This window comes from Macaca mulatta, chromosome 19, assembly GCF_049350105.2.
Source record: "Macaca mulatta isolate MMU2019108-1 chromosome 19, T2T-MMU8v2.0, whole genome shotgun sequence".
In the NCBI taxonomy this organism is placed as follows: domain Eukaryota; kingdom Metazoa; phylum Chordata; class Mammalia; order Primates; family Cercopithecidae; genus Macaca; species Macaca mulatta.
In genome coordinates this window covers 11,714,112-11,733,439 of record NC_133424.1, presented here as the reverse complement: position 1 = coordinate 11,733,439, position 19,328 = coordinate 11,714,112, and the positions used below count along the sequence as shown (strand labels likewise).

General features: G+C 52.9%; 1 protein-coding gene and 1 long non-coding RNA gene across 19 annotated transcripts in view; one reads left to right on the top strand and one right to left on the bottom strand.

The window, feature by feature from the left end:
• Nucleotides 1-19,328, bottom strand: part of SMARCA4 (SWI/SNF related, matrix associated, actin dependent regulator of chromatin, subfamily a, member 4) — a 102,425-nt gene that overhangs the window by 68,690 nt on the left and 14,407 nt on the right. For 12 of the 18 annotated variants that reach the window (XM_077977281.1, XM_077977283.1, XM_077977285.1 and 9 more), the window contains exons 2-9: nucleotides 9,326-9,575; nucleotides 8,288-8,420; nucleotides 7,104-7,508; nucleotides 6,682-6,780; nucleotides 5,765-6,023; nucleotides 4,244-4,370; nucleotides 2,296-2,469; nucleotides 621-794 (exon numbers count right to left, since the gene is read on the bottom strand). In XM_077977281.1, coding sequence (XP_077833407.1) covers nucleotides 621-794; nucleotides 2,296-2,469; nucleotides 4,244-4,370; nucleotides 5,765-6,023; nucleotides 6,682-6,780; nucleotides 7,104-7,508; nucleotides 8,288-8,420; nucleotides 9,326-9,547 — 1,593 coding nt within the window. In that variant the 5' untranslated portion in view covers nucleotides 9,548-9,575. Of the gene's footprint in view, nucleotides 1-620; nucleotides 795-2,295; nucleotides 2,470-4,243; nucleotides 4,371-5,764; nucleotides 6,024-6,681; nucleotides 6,781-7,103; nucleotides 7,509-8,287; nucleotides 8,421-9,325; nucleotides 9,579-19,328 lie in introns of all 18 variants that reach the window. The other 6 variants (XM_028839590.2, XM_028839594.2, XM_077977287.1 and 3 more) reach the window with 1 other exon arrangement.
• Nucleotides 14,422-18,962, top strand: LOC144336663 (uncharacterized). The gene is made up of 3 exons (XR_013408921.1): nucleotides 14,422-15,122; nucleotides 15,528-17,288; nucleotides 18,676-18,962. It is a non-coding gene; the product is annotated as an uncharacterized LOC144336663 (long non-coding RNA).

Below are 19,328 nucleotides of genomic sequence, written 5' to 3'. Positions count from 1 at the left end.
CTCTCCTAGGTCTCTGCATTTGTGCATCAGGGCCACCCTTTGGGCCTCTGTTCCGAAGCCTTCACTTACTACCCTGTCCCTCCCCTTCCATTCCGCTTCACCCTCCTCACTGCAGCTGTCACCATCCACTACTCTGTTTGCTTCATTCGTATATCTGCCCCTCAAGCACAACCTACCAGGACAGAGGCCGTGTCGTGCTCCCTTCTGTGTCCCCCTTACACAGAGCAGCACCTGGCTCAGAATGCGCTCCCAATATCTGTCCAACCAGCGACTCAGCCACAAATAAATGGTCAGAGATGTTTATCCTAGGGGTAGGGGGTCTGGATCACACCACCTGTGGCTCTCACAGAATGAGGGGAGGGGGCACCACCTCCGTTTTCCAGTGAAGGCAGAGGAGACAGCAAAGTGGTCTGAGGTCACACAGTCACTCTGATGATCAGAGGGATCAGCAAAGATCCGAGCCCAGGACTGACTCCCAAGCCCGCGCCTGCTCTTTCCTTCGCCCCACTTCTAACTCCAAGCTTTGAAATGCCTGGGTGTGACCCTGGGGAGCGACCCCTGGAACCTGCAGTACCAGCCACACGTGTGGAAGGGTGCATGTCAAGAAGGTGGGACCATACCATGAGCCTCCGCATGCGCTCCTTCTCGATCCGCTCGTTCTCTTTCTTCTGCTCCCGCTCCGTGTTGGCATGGTACGTGGCCACTGCCTTGGTTAGCTTCTGGATTTTGCCTGTGACCGATCTGTGATATTCCTTGAAATCCTTGGCATGCTGGAGAATGCTATTGAGGTATTCCTGTAGAGAACACGCAAAAGAGAAGGCTGACCCCTCAGCAGCATGGCGGACACATCCCCCGTAAGGCTTGTTTAAAACCTAGAATACTGCCCAGGTGTGGTGGCTCATGCCTGTAATCCCAGCACTTTGGGAGGCCAAGGTGGGTGGATCACGAGGTCAGGAGATTGAGACCATCCTGGCTAACACGTGGCTAACACCCTGTCTCTACTAAAAATGATAAAAAAAAAAAAAAATCAGCCGGGCATGGTGGCGGGCGCCTATAGTTCCAGCTACTAGGGAGGCTGAGGCAGGAGAATGGCGTGAACCGGGAGGTGGAGCTTACAGTGAGCCAAGATTGTGCCACTGTGCTCCAGCCTCGGCAACAGAAAGAGACTCTGTCTCAAAAAAGAAAAAAAAACAACCTAGAATATCACTTTGGGAGGCCAAGGAGGGCAGAATGCCTGAGGTCAGGAGTTCGAGACCACCCCAGCCAATATGGCGAATCCCCATCTCTACTACAAACATAAAAAATATCACCCAGGTGTAGTGGCGCATGCCAAAAATACAAAATTACCCGGGCGTATTGGCGCATGCCTGTAATCCCTGCTACTTAGGAGGCCAAGACAGGGGAATCGCTTGAATCCGGGACGCAGAGGTTGCAGTGAGCCAAGATTGCACCACTGCACTCCAGCCTGGGCGACAGAGCGAGACTCCATCTCAAAAAAAAAATTGTTAACAGAGATTGCTGTGCTGACTGTCTAGATTATTTTACACTACACCAGTAAGATATAAATGATAGAAAATCTCTAGAAAATCTATAAATGACCAAATCAGCACAATCATCCCCAAATCCTTACTTGACTTTAGATTTGAAGATTTCCATCTTATTGATTCATCCTGGGAAACCCTGAGTCAGATCAGTCCCTGTGCTGCCCAGAACTCTCTATGGCTCCCACTTCACTCAGAGCGACAGCCCAAATCCTCCCTGAAGCTCACAAGGTCCCACATCACCTGCCCGTCACCTCCCTGACCTCCCCTCCTTCAGCTCACCCCGCCACTCACTGTACTCTGGCTACATGCAGGTCCTTACTTTCCATAGAAAACATAGGCACATTCCAGCCCCAGGGCCCTTGCACCTTCTCCTTTTCCCAGAAAGCTCTTTCCACAGATCTGTGTGGCTCCCTCCCTTGGGGGTCTGCCCAGATGTCACCTCCAAAAGAAAGAACTCCCCCAACATCAGGTCTACAACAGCCCTTTCCTTTCTCTCTATCCCAGCTTGATTTTTCTTTGTGCCCTATCACCTTCCAGACATACTATGCAGGGATTTGATCACTATCTTCTCCCTACCATTCGGTTTTTACACCAATACGCTCTCAGTGCCTAGAATACTGTTACGATGAGCAAAAGAGAGAGACAAGCAGCATGTTTAGGAACAAAGCAAACACAGCCCCGTGACAACCGCTGGGACAAGCCAGGCAGCCAGGTGGGTGGGCTGCAGGGCCTTGGGGCCACCGGGGTGTACCTGGTGCTTCTGCCGGCGCTTGCGCTCCTGCTCAATCTTCTGCTGCTTCTCTAGCTTCTCGGTGATGCGGGCCTCGCGCAGGGACTGGCGCTTGCTGCGCTTGTAGGCCTTAGCATTGAGGGCTGTCTCCAGCGCTGTGTCCCTCCGCATGCACACCACCACCTCCTGGCGCAGCTGTAGGAGGGAAGAGGACATGCCCATGCGCTGCACGGCTCTGTGGCATCCACAATGACGAACACGCATGATGACGTCACATGCTACACCGCTAAAGGAGCATTTTAAGTGCCTTACACACCCAGTCCGTGTGTGCAGGGGACATCTAATAGGTGTCCCTGGGCAGGGCGAGCACAGGACAGAAGGTGATCACTTCTGGACACCTAGCCAGTGGGTCCTCTTGGACCTCCAGCTTGCCCCCCTCTACCACACACACAGCTTCTTAGGAGTCATTCAGAAGTACAGCACCCTTGGCTGGGTGTGTGGCTTAACACCAGTAATCTCAACACTTTGGGAGGCCAAGGTGGGAGGACTGCTCAAGCCCAGGAGTTTGAGACCAACCTGGGCAATATGGTGAGACTTCACCTCTACAAAAACTAACCGAAAAATTAACTAGGTGGCCAGGAGCAATGGCTCATGCCTATAATCCCAGCACTTTGGGAGGCCGAGGCAGGTGGATGGCTTGGGCTCAGGAGTTCGAGAGCAGCCTGGGCAACATGGAGAAACCCTGAGTCTACTAAAAACACAAAAACCAGCGTGGTGGCTCACGCCTGTAATCCCAGCACTTTGGGAGGCCAAGGCAGGAGGAACACCTGAGGTCAGGAGTTCGAGACCAGCCTGGCCAACATGGTGAAACACCGTCTCTATCAAAAATACAAAAATTAGCCAGGCGTGGTGGCACGTGCCTGTAATCCCAGCTACTCGGGAGGCTGAGGTGGGAGAATCACTTGAACCTGGAAGGCAGAGGTTGTAGTGAGCCAAGATCATGCCACTGCACTTCAGCCTGGGCTAGAGTGAGACTCTGTCTCAAAAAAAATAAAAAATAAAAAAAAAATAACCCCAGCATGGTGGTGCACACCTGTAATCCCAGCTACTCAGTGGCTGAGACAGGAAAATCACTTGAACCACAGAGCCAGAGGCTGCAGTGGGGCGAGATAGCATCACTGCACTCCAGTCTGGGCAACAGAGTGAAACTCTGTTTCAAAAAAAGGAAAAATTCGCCAGGTGTAATGGTGCACGCTTATACTCCCAGCTACTCAGGAGGCTGAAGTGGGAGGATGACATGAGCCTGGGAGGTCAAGTTTGCAGTGAGCTGTGATCTCTCCACTGCACTCCAGGGTCTCACTAAGAACAGTACCCTCAGAAATAGACCCATGCGGGACAGCACATGGTGGCTCATGCCTGTAATCCCAGCACTTTGGGAGGCCGAGGCAGGCAGATCATTTGAGGTCAGGAGTTTGCGACCAGCCTGGCCAATATGGTGAAACCTTGTCTCTACTAAAAATATAAAAATTACGCATGGTAGCACACACTTGTAATCCCAGCTACTTGAGAGGCTGAGGCAGGAGAACTGCTTGATCCCGGGAAGCGGAGGCTGCAGTGAGCAGAGATTGTGCCACTGCACTCCAGCCTGGGTGACAGAGCAAGACTGTTTCCCAAAAAAAAAAAAAAAAAAAAAAAAAAAGGGAAAGGGAGGAAAAGAAAAGGAAGAAAGAAGCCCTTGCAAGTCTGCTTCAAGAGGCAAGTGCTTTAGGGTAGAGAGGTCCATGTCTCCAGCACTGTGCAGGACGCAAGAGGAAGGTTCTGCAGTGAATGAGTGCCCATGGGTGGCCACAGCTGCTTTTCACAGCCCAGGCAGGTGTAATACCAGCCCAGCAAGCCATACTTGGAGGCTTAACAGAAGTGTTGGTGACAAAGGCCCTTCCTGGAAAGCTGCGGCCGTGCCGGCACCCACCTGCCTCTGAAAGTTCAGCAGCCTGAGGGCCTTGAGCTCAATGGTCGCTTTGGTTCGCAAATCCCCGGCCAGGGACCCGGGAAGGTTTTCAAGTTCCTGAATTCGGTGTGCAATGCGAGCCTGCAGCCTGGGAGCAGAGAAGAGAAGGAGCAAAGGCAGTGAGAGGCTTGCCAGGGCACCCGGTTATAGCTGGAGCTGCAGGGGACCCATCCCTCGAGGAAGGAAGGTGCTGGTCATGAGGCAAGAGATGCCTCAGAAGAGGATGCTGGCCGCAGGGCAGAGCAGAGAGGGAGGCAGCCAGGGACACTCCTCAGGACCGGGCCTTAGGGGGCAGCAAACAAGATTCCTGATAGGCGCGCCCAGTTCATGCCTGTTCAGTGGTGTGAGCCAGGTTCTGGCATCAGGTGGGCCGGGGTTTTCATGCAGCCCTGGCATGGATGAGGCACAGGGCCGTGAGAATCTACTTCACCTGCACACCTCAGCATTCTCATCTCAAAACTGAGGCGACCCCTTGGAGAGACCCTAGAGGTGTGGTCTGAAGATTACAAAGGTTACATAGGAAGGTTATGTGAACTAATCCTCTTAATCAGTCTTTCCGCACATACTCATTGAGCACCAACTGTATGCCAGGGACCATTTTGAGCGCAGGGCCTTACCACTAAACAAGATCAGCAAGTCAAGGAACTCTCAGCCTCATTAGAAAAAACAGTCCATAACAGAGATTTAAAAAAATAAAATAACCACTGCAATTCCAGAGAGTGGCTGGAAGTGACGGGAAGGGCCTCCAGAAGGAGGGAATCCCAGCAATGAGGCCTGAATGAGTAGAAGGAGCCAGCACGGCCTGTGCAAAGTTCCTGGGGCAGGAAAAAGCCTAACTTATTAAATAAATGAAAAGAGGAACAGAGAGAGTGGGGTGGGTGAGGAAGGATGCTGGGCAGGAGTGGACATAAGGCAAAGATTATTGGGCAGATAATTGGAGTTACAGGCAGGTTTTAATCCAGGGAGTAGATCTGACGTCAATCAATCGTGAAAAGAGAACTCAGGCCAGGCGACGTGGCTCACGCCTATAATCCCAGCCCTTTGGGGGGCCAAGGCAGGCAGATCACCTGAGGTCAGGAGTTTGAGACCAGCCTGACCAACATGGAGAAACCCTGTCTCTACTAAAAAAAATATAAAATTAGCCAGGCGCAGTGGCGCATGCCTATAATCCCAGCTACTCAGGAGACTGAGGCAGGAGAATCGCTTGAAACCGGGAGATGGAGGTTGTGGTGAGCTGAGATCGCGCCATTACACTCCAGCGTGGGCAACAAGAGTGAAATTCCATCTCAAAAAAAAAGAGAATTCAGACTGCTGTGTGGGAAACAGACCGCAGCCAGAGTGGGAGCAGGGAGGTGAGGAAGGAGGTGTAGGCCAAGTGGCAGCGGTGGGCACAGGGCACTGTTTCCTAAGGCGGGGGAGAAAGTTGAGTGGCTTCCCCAGGGGGACATATGGGACATATGGGAACTGGGGCCACGCCCTCACCTGTACTCGCGCTCCTGCAGGATCTCCACAGGGTCGAGGCCCCGCGGCTTCTGGATGGGGGTGATGCGGCTCTGCTTCTGGTGCAGCGGCACCATGGGTGCGGGCTGGGCCGGCTGCCCGGGTGACTGGGTCTGGGGTGGCATCACAGGCGAGGCGGCAGGTGGGACGGCAGGGGGCGCAGGGGAAGGGCGACCCGTTGGCTGCGGGGGGATCAGTTTCTGAGGGGTGCTCGTGGGGGCAGCAGCATTCGCCATGGGTCCTGGGAGGAGGCAAGGAGCCAGGGCATCGTGTTGAGCTCTGGGGCCCATCCAGGCTGGAAACAGAAAGCTGCTGGGCTGCTCGAGGCCCTGGGGACAGGCAGACCCCGCCCACCTCCCACCTCTCACCTAGGGGTGTCCCTCACACCCGCCTTGGGCGCCAACCTCCTCCAGATCTCAGCCTCACCCTTGTCCCTCACACCCTTCACTGGGGCCAGCCCCACACCCCTGAGGCTTCAGTGTTCTGTCTGTGGCTCTACAGCAGCATTTCCTGTCGTCTCCTCCCAGTGCTAAATCCAACGGAAGCAATTTGCCCTTCAATGCCCATCGCTAAACCTCAGGCTCCAAGAGGGTGGGTAATGAGTCCCACTGTCTCTTTGAGCCCACCAGATGGGAGCCTGCAGCACTTACTGAGCAACCACATATACAGGGCTCAGGGACTGGGTGAAGGCCACGAGGGATGGGATAAAATGACAGTCATTGGGAACTGACTGGCTACAGGGGAGACCTGGGGACCACCACAAGAAAAGTGCAGGCTGCGGTTCGGGCTGGCCACCTTGGCCCTTCCTCCCTGCCAGGGCTCATCTCAAGGCCTGCGCCACCCAAGCTTGCAACGGGGAGTCAGGGCATGGGTGCACCACCATAGAAGAGGGAGCTCACCTTCAGGCCAGGGCTTGGGAGGCCCTCCAGGAGGCTGGCCCGGCATCCCAGGGGGCACGCCTGAGGGTCCTGGGGGGGGCATGTTGGGCCCTCCCATACCTACACGTAGGGAGAAACAAACAAAAGAGAAAATAGTGCTCCCCAGGTTTATGCCTGCGCCCAGCCCCGTGGGCAGCCCTGGCTTCAGGGGACACAGCAGATACACCTATTAACCAGCACCCCCAGGGGAAGCAGGGAGCTGGGGAAACAGCATTTAGCAGGACAGCTGCCCCCACCACCCGAGCACCCAGAAGTGCAGCATGGGCCCGTGCAATCCCAAACCGGGGAACCCAGTTGGCAGCAGAGCCCAGTCTGTCCACTCCTCCACTCACGCCCCAGCCATTCACTCTGAGACACCTGAGGGCCAGGGCAGCCAGCCTTACCATGAGGCCTGCTGTAATTTGGAGGTGCCGGGCCGGGACCGGGGCCAGGGCCAGGGCCAGGGCCAGGGCCAGGTCCTGTTGCGGACACCGAGGGTGGAGGTAGCGTTGGCATCTGCTGCTGCATCCCAGGCATTGGCCGCTTGCCCTGCACCGCCATCTGCAGGTGGTCGGGGAGGGGCTGCCCCCTGGCCAGCATCTTGTAGGCCATGATCTGAGCTCTGAGCTGGTGCAGCTGGTTCTGGTTAAATGGGGTTGGGCCCCGGTTCTGCTGCCCCAAGGCCTGGGGGTCAGCACCATCCAGCGGTGCCCCTCCTGGTCCGGAAGACATCTGGGGGCCTGAAGACGGGCCACTGGCTGGAACTGGACTAGAGGCATGCTCAGAGCCACCCAGGGGCGAGGGGTAACCTGCAGAGAAAGGCCAGCCCACTGGTCACTAGGCAGCCTACGTCTGTGATTTTTACAACTTCTTCCCTACACCAGCTCCTACTCTGAGACAGGGCACGACCAAATGGCATCCTTCTTGAGTCAATCAGGGGCACCTGGAGGGCACGCGCTGGAGACACCTCAGCCCAGTAGCCGGCATGGTGGATTTGGTTTAACCCACGTCTCAGTAAGGTGCTGCTGGTTAATGCTGAGAACCTGTGCATGAAATCACGGCTCTCTCCCGGCCTCCGCCTGCTTGTCCACAGGTGGGGTCCACATCTTCGGGCTGGCTGGGCCCGCTCCCAACATTTCCATTCCCAGTGGAGCCCCTGAGCTTCCCACCCCTGATGACAGCAAGAACTTGGCAAGTCACCCACCATATCACTTCTCAATTGTCCTCGTACAGAAAAGGCACCTGCTGGGCTCATTAAAGCAGAGTCCCAGGCCCTAGGAATCTGTATTTTCAGTAAGTTCCTCAGTGGCATGGGGCTGCTGCCCTGCACAGCCGTCCTCTATCACCCATGCTGAATACGGTCTGCCCCCCAACCAGCACTTCCCCTTCTGGGGCTGCTCCAAGACGAGGTGGCCAGAACAGAGCACCAGCCATGCCACGCCAGACAGCCCTCTGTGGCAGGCCACCCACCTGGCTAAATCATCCTAGGTACTCCCGGAATCCATCCTGTGGGAACCCAGGGGAAGAAAATGATCTGAGGACTCTGGTGTATGACAAACACAAGACAGGAAGGAAAGCAGTTTGGTACCTTGGGAGTGCTGGTCCATGGGGCTGGGCGGGGGCCCCATCCCAGCGTGGCCCCCTGACCGCATCCCCATTCCTTTCATCTGGTTGTAGCGCGGGTCGTCCGACATGCCCTTCTCGTGCATGGACTCCATGGGCTGCGAGAGGGACCATGACAAGGCAGGGTGAGCATGTGGAACGTGAGGTGGTGGCACGGCTATGCGCTGCCCAAGAGAAGCTCGAGGGCACTGAGAATGGCCACCTATGACAACATGCATCTCCCCAGTCCCCAGCGTTACTACACGGCTTGGCTCTAAGGCAGGGTTCTGACACCTACTTAGGCCTCAAGACAGGTACACAAAATAAATGTCACCCAGTGGAGCACGAGCACCTGGGAGACTGTGGCCAGGCAATCCTCATCTTCCACCACCCAGGACCTCCTGTGGCCCCGACACTTAGAAACATCACTTTTCTTATGGATGCTAATACGACCTTTTCTTTCAGATGTTGTATGTATAAGAGAATATGTCCTCTAACCATGCCCAGGGACACACACAAGAGACTTGTGACCATACAGAGGCTTCTCCGCCTCGCTGACTGAAGGTCCTGCTCAGCGCAGGTGAGTGGTAAAGAGAGTGGCTGAGGGGCGCGCCTTGGAGAAAAGGGCACCCGCTGCTCGGCTCTGCGAGCGGCACAGGTGAGCTCGACAGCCAGAACGGGGGAAACAACGTGGCTAAAAGCCTTTTTAGTAATTTGGATGTTTTTCTTCGTTACCAAAAGAAAACTTTGGAGTGATATTCCCAAATTTCCCACGCAGAAAGCAAGGGAGCGGAAACGGTGGGGCAGGTGTCCGCAGGGGCCACGATGTGCTGCTCAGGCCCAGATCATGTGCCAGCACAGGCTGGAGTCCGACGAGCTGACCCCTCTGTTCACGGCCATGGGCCCCGGCGTAGGGGGCTGAGCCAAGGCATGCCACCTCCAACAAGAAGGCTTCCCCCCCGTCCTCTGAGTAAGGCCCTCGGTCCAGAGGCTGCCTGCAGCCCTAGGGGGCAGGGGCCCCTACCTTGTGCATCTGGTGCATGTTGTCCTGAGGGTACCCTCCAGGCCCCTGGGTGGGGATGGGGTGTCCTGCTGAGGGCGGCCCCGGGCTGGGCCCCATCATGCTGTGGGCGGAGCCCGGTGAGGGACCCGGGCTAGGGCCCAGCATGGCTCCAGGGGAAGGGCCAGGGCCCGGGGAAGGACCCGGCCGAGGAGTTCCGCCCAGGGGTGGGTCTGGAGTGGACATCTTCACGGGAGCTGCAGACAGTGGCCTCCTGCTGGCAGAAAGTCCCAGTCAGTCTGGGGTTCACGACCCAGGGTGAGGCAGGACAGGGATAGCAAGGGACATCAGAATCTCCTTCCGACAGGAAGCCAGCACCTTTCACCCCAGTCACCTGAACCTTTTCTTCACGACCACTCTCAGAGGAAGTGCAACATCTCAGGCACAGGTGGGCCACGCTCACAGACAAGCACTGCCCCACAGGGACCTTCAGGGTCTCCTGCCATATTCCTGATCACGGCAGAGAATGTCTCACCGGGATGCTGGTCTACCCTTCACACTGCTCTCCACTTGCTTATCTTCCTAACAGAAAGAGCAGGACTATGGCTCAAATAGCCTCTGACTGCCCGGGTGCGGTGGCTCACACCTGTAACCCCAGCACTTTGGGAGGGCAAGGCAGGCAGATAATTTGAGGTCAGGAGTTCAAGACCAGTCTGGCCAACCAGGCAAACCCCGTCTCTACTAAAAATACGAAAATCAGCCGGACATGGTGGCACACGCCTGTGGTCCCAGCTACTCAGGAGGCTGAGGCGGGAGAATCGCTTGAACTTGGGAGGCAGAGGTCTCAGTGAACCCAGATCACACCCCTGCACTCCCACCTGGGCAACAGAGTGAGACTCTGTCTCAGAAAAAAAAAACCGCCTCTGACTGAAATGCCATCAATTCAGCCAAAACAAATATTTATGGCAAATTCTGCTGGTTTTCCGCTGAAAGTAGTAAGACCAAGTTTCCCTTAAAATAAATGAACTTAATTTAAAAAGGATAATTTAAAGGATGACACAAATAATGGCACTTTTTGGTCCCTGACACTTAGAAACGTCACCTTTTCCTTTAGATGCTAATATGCATCAGGAGATGTCCTCCAACCACCCAGGGACACGTGGGAGAGGAAAGATACTTGTGTCTGTAAAGAGGCTTCCCCGCCTCACTGGCTGAAGGTCCTCGCTGGCTGAAGACGCACACACGCTCTGTGGAACTTCTCAATATATTCTAGGCTTTCCTTCATATAATCTTACCTGTGGCGATTCTTATCATTTAATAGTCTTTAAAACACAAATTCTAACAGCTACACTGCATTTCCTGGCTCTGACACCCTGGGTTTTTTGATAGCCCCTCTCTGGTTAAGCATGTCGCAAATCTGTCTTTTGTTTCAGGTGCCTTTTGGAATGAATCTCTTTGCCCCTGAACTCTCCAGCATACTTCCGGTTCTAAGGATAAATTCTGTAAGACGTGTAGGAACATTTTTAATTATCTTGATTTAAAAAGTTCTATTTTTTGGCCGGGCGCGGTGGCTCAAGCCTGTAATTCCAGCACTTTGGGATGCCGAGGCGGGCAGATCACAAGGTCAGGAGATCGAGATCATCCTGGCTAACACAGTGAAACCCCATCTCCACTAAAAATACAAAAAAACTTAGCCGGGCATGGTGGTGGGCACCACCACCTACTACTACTCTGGAGGCTGAGCCAGAAGAATGGCATGAACCCAGGAGGCGTAGCTTGCAGTGAGCTGAGATCTCCAGACTGGGTGACAGAGCAAGACCCTGTCTCAAAAAAAAAAAAAAGAAAAAGTTCTATTTTTTGTTTTATTTATGTTTTTGAGACGAAGTTTCGGTCTTGTTCCCCAGGCTGGAGTGCAACGGCATGATCTTGGCTCCCTGCAACCTCTGCCTCCCAGGTTCAAGCGATTCTCCTGCCTCAGCCTCCTGAGTAGTTGAGATTACAGGTGCGCACCACCATGCTTGGCTAATTTTTCTATTTTTAATAGAGATGGGCTTTCACCATGTTATTCAGGCTGGTCTTGAACTCCTGACCTCGTGATCCACCCGCCTCAACCTCCCAAAGTACTGGGATTACAGGCGTGAGCCACCGCGCCTGGCCAATTTTTTTATTTTTAGTAGAGACGGGGTTTCACCATATTGGCCAGGCTGGTCTCGAATGTCTGACCTTCAGGTGATTCACCTGCCTTGGCATCCCAAAGTTATGGGATTACAGGTGTGAGCCACCGTTCCTGGTCAAAAATTACATTGTATTAGGTAATCTCGGGGAAAAAGTTTAATTTGAAAGGTAGGGGTTTTTGTTTTGTTTTGTATACAGAGTCTCACACTATCACCCAAGCTGGAGTGCAGGGGAGCCAGCATAGCCCACTGCAGCCTTGACCTCAGGGGCTCAAGCCATCCTCCTGCCTCAGCCTCCAGAGTAGCTGGGACCATAGGAGTGCATCTCCATGCCTGGCTAATTTTTCTTAATTTTTTTTTTTTTTTTTTTTTTTTTTTTTTTGAGACGGAGTCTCACGCTGTTGCCCAGGCTGGAGTGCAGTGGCGCGATCTCGGCTCACTGCAAGCTCCGCCTCCCGGGTTCCCGCCATTCTCCTGCCTCAGCCTCCTGAGTAGCTGGGACTACAGGCGCCCGCCACCGCGCCCGGCTAATTTTTTTTTTTTTTGTATTTTTAGTAGAGACGGGGTTTCACTGTGGTCTCGATCTCCTGACCTTGTGATCCGCCCGCCTCGGCCTCCCAAAGTGCTGGGATTACAGGCTTGAGCCACCGCGCCCGGCCAATTTTTCTTAATTTTTTGTAGAGTCGGGGTCTCTCTATGTTACCCAGGCTGGTCTCAAACTCTTGTTGATCCTGGCTCAAGGGATCCTCCAGCCTGGACTTCCCAAAGTGCTGGAATTACGGGTGTCAGACACCGCACCCAGCCATAGGGATATATTCTTAGACAAGAGACGAAAGGCTCAAAACGACCTCATTCCACTTTCATGGCGAACAGCAGGAGAGAGGACCAGGAAACTCAGCAGGGGAGGAACCAGTGACTGGCACTCCAGCGAACCCTGACATAAAAAAATCTAAATATGTTACTGCGAGGAAATTCATCTGGAGGCAAAATCTGACCTGACTCTCCATGTGGATATTCACACATTCTGCTACAGAAACAGGACTGTCTGATTATGAGATGCCGCCCTCACCTCTGCCATGTGACAACAGTCTGAACCTTGTGTTTACGTTACTAAGATGCTGATTTTGGAGCCTGAAGCCTCTGGTCCGCGGGTGTGTCTTCAGGGAGGATGCGCCTGCAGCTGCCTCTATATATAGGTGGGAAGCCCAGCAACGTGGGCATGGCCAGGGCAGCGGGGACGCATTGGCTCCTTGGCGCTTCCCTCTGGGCCTTTTGTCCCCATAGGCTTCTCAGGCCCAAAGAGTGTTGCAATGAGGTAGGAAAAGGGACAACAGGACTGCCACATACTTCACAGATCCTGTGATATTCAGGGACCTATAGCTTCTTCCTCACTTGAAGGTCTGTATTCTAAGTCAAATAAACTGAAACTGACAGCAAAATACAATCGAGCAAGCCTGTAATCCCAGCACTTTGGGAGGCCAACGCGGGGGGGTGGCCTGAACCCAGAAATTCGAGATCAGCCTGGGCAACATGGCAAAACCTCATCTCTACAAAAAATACAAAAATTAGCCGCGCTTGGTGACACATGCCTATAGCTCCAGCTACTCGGGAGGCTGAGGTGGGAGGGTTATCTGAGTCCAGGAGCTTGAGACTGCAGTGAACCATGACTGCGCACTGCACTCTAGCCTGGGCAAAAGGGCGAGATGCTGTCTCACAGGAAAAAGAAAAAAAGATCCAGGTCATTAAGTGCAAACCATCTTTTCCCTCTCTAATGGTGGACAAGCCAATGAGTGTACACTGGGAAGTGAATGAAATTATAGCTCTCCTCATTGTACATTTTTTTTTGAGACAGAGTCTCGCTCTGTCGCCCAGGCTGGAGTACAGTGATGTGATCTCTGCTCACTGCAACCTCTGTCCCCAGGGTTCAAGCAATTCTCGTGCCTCAGTCTCCCGAGTAGCTGGGACTACAGATGTATGCCACCACCCCCAGATCTCCTAATCATACTTTACACTCAGCATTAGAACTTCTTCCCTCTCCCTTCCATCAAATCATGCGATGCCATCACAGTACTCCAGGAAGAGCTCCGACTCACAGCAGTGCTAACTTCGTCAACAGACACACAGAGAACACCGAAGGTGCTGCCTCAAAAAACCATTTTGTGCCCGAATATGGCAAGTCTGCTGTTTAGAAACAGGGGTTTCACAGAAGCTTGTTAGAATGGCCTCTGCTCCTGAAAATGCTGCCTCTAGAGTCAGACTGCAGTGAAGCAGGAACGCGTGTGCCACCGGCATCCACAAATTCCTTTCTGGATTGAAAGCTCAGACACGTGTGGAGTGACAGAAAAGGGGATCCAAACAGCCTGGGCATGATGCAAAGCCATCCCCAGCAGTATCACCCAATGCCAAAGCATGTGATGAAGTTGCTGGTGCCTGCACTTGAACAAGCACTGGCCAACCTGCAGCACCAAGTGGAGAGCCGTGGAGCTACTCCATGTCTTCAGCTCAGTACTGAGGGCAGCAGCATGTGATTCTGCTTACTCTCACTGACTTGTACACGCCCTGATCGCAGAATCACAGGTGAACAGCTTCAAGAACACTGCGTCAGATATCCCTCCCGACATTCCAGAAGGCATTCTTGAGCCCCTCCTAGTCAATACCACTCTCCCAGGGAAACCACTATTTTCACTACCACTGTAGCTTCCTTTCACTTGTTATTGCACTTCCAATAAAATGACAGGTGTGGTGGGTCACACCTATAATATATATAATATGATATATAGTATATACTTATGATACCTAATTTATAAACTATATAAATAATGTAATGTTGGGAGCAATGGGTCATACCTATAATCCCAGCACTTTGGGAGGCCGAGGCAGAAGGATCACTTGAGTCCAGGAATTCAGGACCAGCCTAGGCAACATAGCAAGACCCCATCTCTACAAGTTTTTTTTTTTTTTTTTTTTAATTAGCTGGTACTCGGGAGGCTGAGTAGGGAGAACTGCTTGAGCCCAGGAGGTCATGGCTGCAGTGAGCCATGATCGTGGGCAACACAGAAAGAACCTGTCTCAAAAAAAAAAAAAAAGACAATCACAGGGTCACCATGTCTGGGACAGTCATCCATTCTTTTTATCTGAGCACTGTCATTTTCATAGACATTGTACTCTACCAGGTTCTGGTCAGCACAAATCAAGCTGCTATGAGAGTCATTTGGTGGACACTGACATTGGTTCTTCCTGGGTGTACAAGAATGAAACTGGTGGTTATAAGGGAGGCATAAACTTAGCTTTGCTAGTTTTCCAAAATAGTCGTATCATCTACACACATGGTCCCATCTCCCAAACAGGGACAGCATCCCAGTTGCTCTTCATCAACCCTAAAACTTGCTGTCAGTCTTTACAACTTTTAACATTCTCATCAATGTCCAATTGCATCTTTTTATGGTCTTCATTTGCATGTCCCTCACAACTAATGGCACTGAGCACCTTTCCGTATGCTTACTGGCTACTGAGATATCTATCTATTTATTTATCTAGAGACAGAGTCTCGCTCCATCACCCAAGCTGGGGTACAGTGGCATGATCTCGGCTCAGTGCAACCTCCACCTCCTAGGTTCAAGCAATTATCTGCCTCAGCTTCCCGAGTAGCTGGGATTACAGGCGCACGCCACCATAACTGGCTTTTTCTTTTTTTTTTTTTTTTTTTTTTTTTTTGTATTTTTAGTAGAGACAGGGTTTTGCCATGTTGGCCAGGCTGGTCTTGAACTCCTGATCTCAAGTGATCTGCCCGCCTCAGCCTCCAGAAGTGCTGGGATTACAGGCGTGACCCACCATGTATGTGGCCGGTATCCACTTTTAAAAAGTAAAAAGTATCAGCCGGGTGTGGTGGCTCACACCTGTAATCCCAGCACTTTGGGAGGCCGAGGCAGGCAGATCATGAGGTCAGGCGTTCGAGACCAGCCTGACCAAAATGGTGAAACCCTGTCTCTACTAAAAATACAAAAATTACCCAGGCGTGGTGGCGCGTGCCTGTAATCCCAGCTACTTGGTAGGCTGAGGCAGAAGAATTGCTTGAACCCGGTAGGTGGAAGTTGCAGTGAGCCGACACTGTGCCATTGCACTCCAGCCTGGGCAACAAGAGTAAACCTCCATATCAAAAAAAAAAAAAAAAAGAAAGAAAGAAGCTCTTAATTCTAACGAAGGCCAGTTCATCAAGTTTGGTCTTTGAGGTTTAACATTTCTGCAGTCCTATTTAAGAAACTCTCGTCTATCCCAAGGTCATGACAGAGGAAGCGAAGGGATATTTGCAAATCCAGGGGGCACTGTGGCTTGCCTTCCCCTCCCAGAGATTTACAACTGCTGAGGATGTCTCAGTCACAAAGAAATGACAAGGAAGGAAGATGTAGCCAGGAGGTAGGGGCCTCAGCCTACCTGACAGTAACAACTGAGACTCAGCCACTGGGCCCTCCCCGCCACACTAGTACAGGGACTACAGTGGTCCTGCTGACAGATGAGTCCCTGAGGCTCAGAGGCCACACAGCAGGGCAGTGAAAGAGTTCAGGTCACAAGGCCAAGGCCACAGTGGAACTCACTGCCATGCATCCCACACTCTGAACATGGACTGTGAAGCCACAGTACCACCTGCCTCACGGGTAACCTCCCTGTGGCTCTACCTCCTCCTCTACAGGCTGGAACATCAAACGATCACTCACGGCAGGAAGTGCCGGCTACTCAGCTGGTGAAATCAAGGTGCCCATCTCTCCCCAGGTTTACTGAGCAGCTGCTTAGCACGTGAAAGTATCACACTAGGAGCATCACATGGATGAGGTCCTCGGACGCTCCTATCAAAATGTGAAGCAGAGGCTCCCTTCCCTGAACAGAAATGAGAAAACTGAGCCATGGGCCTGTAATCCCAGCACTTTGGGAGGCCGAGGCGGGCGGGTCACTTGAGGTGAGAAGTTCGACACTGGCCTGCCCAGCATGGTAAAACCCCGTATCTACTTAAAAAAACAAAAAGTAGCCAGGTATGGTGGTGCATGCCTGTAATGCCAGCTACTCGAGAGACTGGGGCAGAACTGATTGAACCCAAGAGACAGAGGCTGCAGTGAGCCGAGATCACACCACTGCACTCCAGCCTCGGCAACAGAGCAAGATTTCGTCTCAAAAAACCAAAACCAAAAACAAAAAAAAAACCTGAGCCATAAGATGAGTGACACTCCTGAGAGCTCCAGTCCGAAACTCAGCCTCCCGCCAGCACAAACCGCGAGTAACACTCCTGCCAAGTGCTGCTCAGGAACAACAGACTGGCTTCCCCTTTTGGGGACCCATCAGGCAGAAGTGGCTGGCTGGAGAGCAGCAAACCCCCAGGTGCAATCCAGGACCTGCTGTCAGCCATGACACGCCCACCCTGGCAATCAGTGAACACAGATTTGGGCAGCTGCCAACAATTCTTTTGTTGTTTGGTTGTTTGCTTATTTTGGAGACAGAGTCTTGCTCTCTCACCCAGGCTTAGCGCAGTGGCGCAATCTCGGCCCACGGCAACCTCCGCCTCTGGAGTTCAAGCGATTCTCCTGCCTCAGCCTCCCGAGCAGCTGGGATTACAGGTGCAGGCTGCCAAACTCGGCTAATTTTTTTGTATTTTAGTAGAGACAGGGTTTTGCCGTGTGGTCCAGGCTGGTCTCGAACTCCTGAGCTCAGGCAATCTGCCTGCCTTGGCCTCCCAAAGTGCTAGGATTACCGATGTGGGCCACCACACCCGAACCCCCCTTTTTTTTTGAGACAAGGTCTCGCTCTGTCTCCCAGGCTGGAGTGCAGTGGCGCCATCCCAGCTCACAGCCTTGAACTCCTGGGCTCAAGTGATCCTCCCAGCTCAACCTCCCAAGTAGCTGGGACTACAGGCTCGTGCCACTATGCCCAGCTAATTTTTGTATTTCTTTGTAGAAATGAGGTCTCACCATGTTGCCCAGGCTGGTCTCAAACACCTGGGCTCAAGTGATCCACCCACCTCAACCTCCCAGACTGCTAGGATTACAGGCATGAGCCACCGCACCCAGCCCAAGCCACAGTGCCTGACGCACAAACATCTCTTATCCCTCCTTGCTCCCACAGCCATAAGCATGGTGTTGTTCTCAGTCCTCAAACTCCTCCTGGCCAGCTAACCCTCCCTGAAGGACCGGTGTGAGCCCAGCCCCGTAGAAGCCGGATGGAGAGTGGGGCCAGGTGCACCTTGCTCCAGCGAGATGTCTACATGGGAAGGCCGAACGAGCACAGCCAGGAAAGAGGTCTAAGGACAAGGAACACCCCTCTCTCTACCCCTTCTTCCCCCATCATCAATCATCCCTGCCCTTCTATACAGGAAACTAAGGATTTGGCATCTTCAGCAAAGTCCTGGGGTCCCCAAAGGTTGTCCCTAAGGTGTCTTACACGATGCCACTTAGACTCCTGCGATGGAGGCCTCAAGGATAAGTCACTAGCAGGGGAAATTCACGCAGCACTGAAATTCATCGCAGACCAGGAGGCCACACCTACTCAGGCGGAAAAAGCAAAGGACAAGGGGATTCAGGGGCCAAAAGGGCGAGAATAGTTAGTACATGTGTGTGGGAGCCAAATCCAGATGTGTGCGGCCCTTGGATCGGGCGCTGCAGGGGCCTCCACAAGGAGAAAACAGAGCCTGGGAATCCAGACCAGTGGCCAGAAGGAATGACCAGAAATGAAACTACTCAGGCACGAAAATGTAAAAGCTAAAAATCTAAAACACTCAGTCAAACGTCCAGGAGGACAGGAGATAAAAATAAGCTCTCAGCTTCCCTGGGCCAAAAGGTCTGGAAGTGGTGTGGCTATACTGCCTCAGTTTCTCCTGAGAAGCTCCAATTGCCCAGCAATCAGAACCCCCACACAACCCATGCTGCAGAAGTCCTGGCACCATTAAAGAATTCAGAGGCCGGACATGGTGGCTCACACCTGTAATCCCAGCACTTTGGGAGGCCGAGGTGGGCAGATCACAAGGTCAGGAGTTTGAGACCATCCTGGCCAACGCGGTGAAACCCCACCTCTACTAAAATACAAAAATCAGCTGGGCGTGGTGACGCTGGTCTGTAGTCCCAGCTATTTGGGAGGCTGAGGCAAGAGGATTGCTTGAACCCAGGAGCTGGAGGTGGCAGTGAGCTGAGATCGTGCCACTGCACTCCAGCCTGGCAACAGAGAAGACTCAGTCTCAAAAAAAAAAACAAAAAAAAAAAACAAAGTGAGGCTGGGTGTGGTGGCAAATGCCTATAATCCCAGCACTTTGGGAGGCTGAGGCAGGCAGATCACCTGAAGCCAAGAGTTCGGGACCAGCCTGACCAACACAGAACCCCCGTCTCTAGTACAAATACAAAAGTTAGCCAGGCATAATGGCATGCGCCTGTAGTCCCAGCTACTTGGGAGACTGAGGCACGAGAATCACTTGAACCAGGAGACGGAGATTGCAGTGAGCCGAGATCACTGCACTCCAATCTGAGTGACAGAGTGAGACCCTGTCTCAAAAAAAAAAAAAAAAAAAAAAAAAGAAAGAAAGAATAACTATATGTGCATATGGCCGGGCGTGGTGGCTCACTGCTGTAATTCCAGCACTGTGGAAAGCTAAGGCGAGTGGATCACCTGGATTCAGGAGTTTGAGACCAGCCTGGCAAACATAGTGAAACTCCATCTCTACAAAAACACAAAAATTAGCTGGGCATGGTGGTGGGTGCCTGTAATCACAGCTACTTGGGAGGCGGAAGCAGGAGAATCACTTGAACCCAGCAGGCGGAGGTTGCAGTGAGCCAAGAGCGCACCACGGCTCTCCAGCCTGGGCAACAGAACAAAACTCTGTC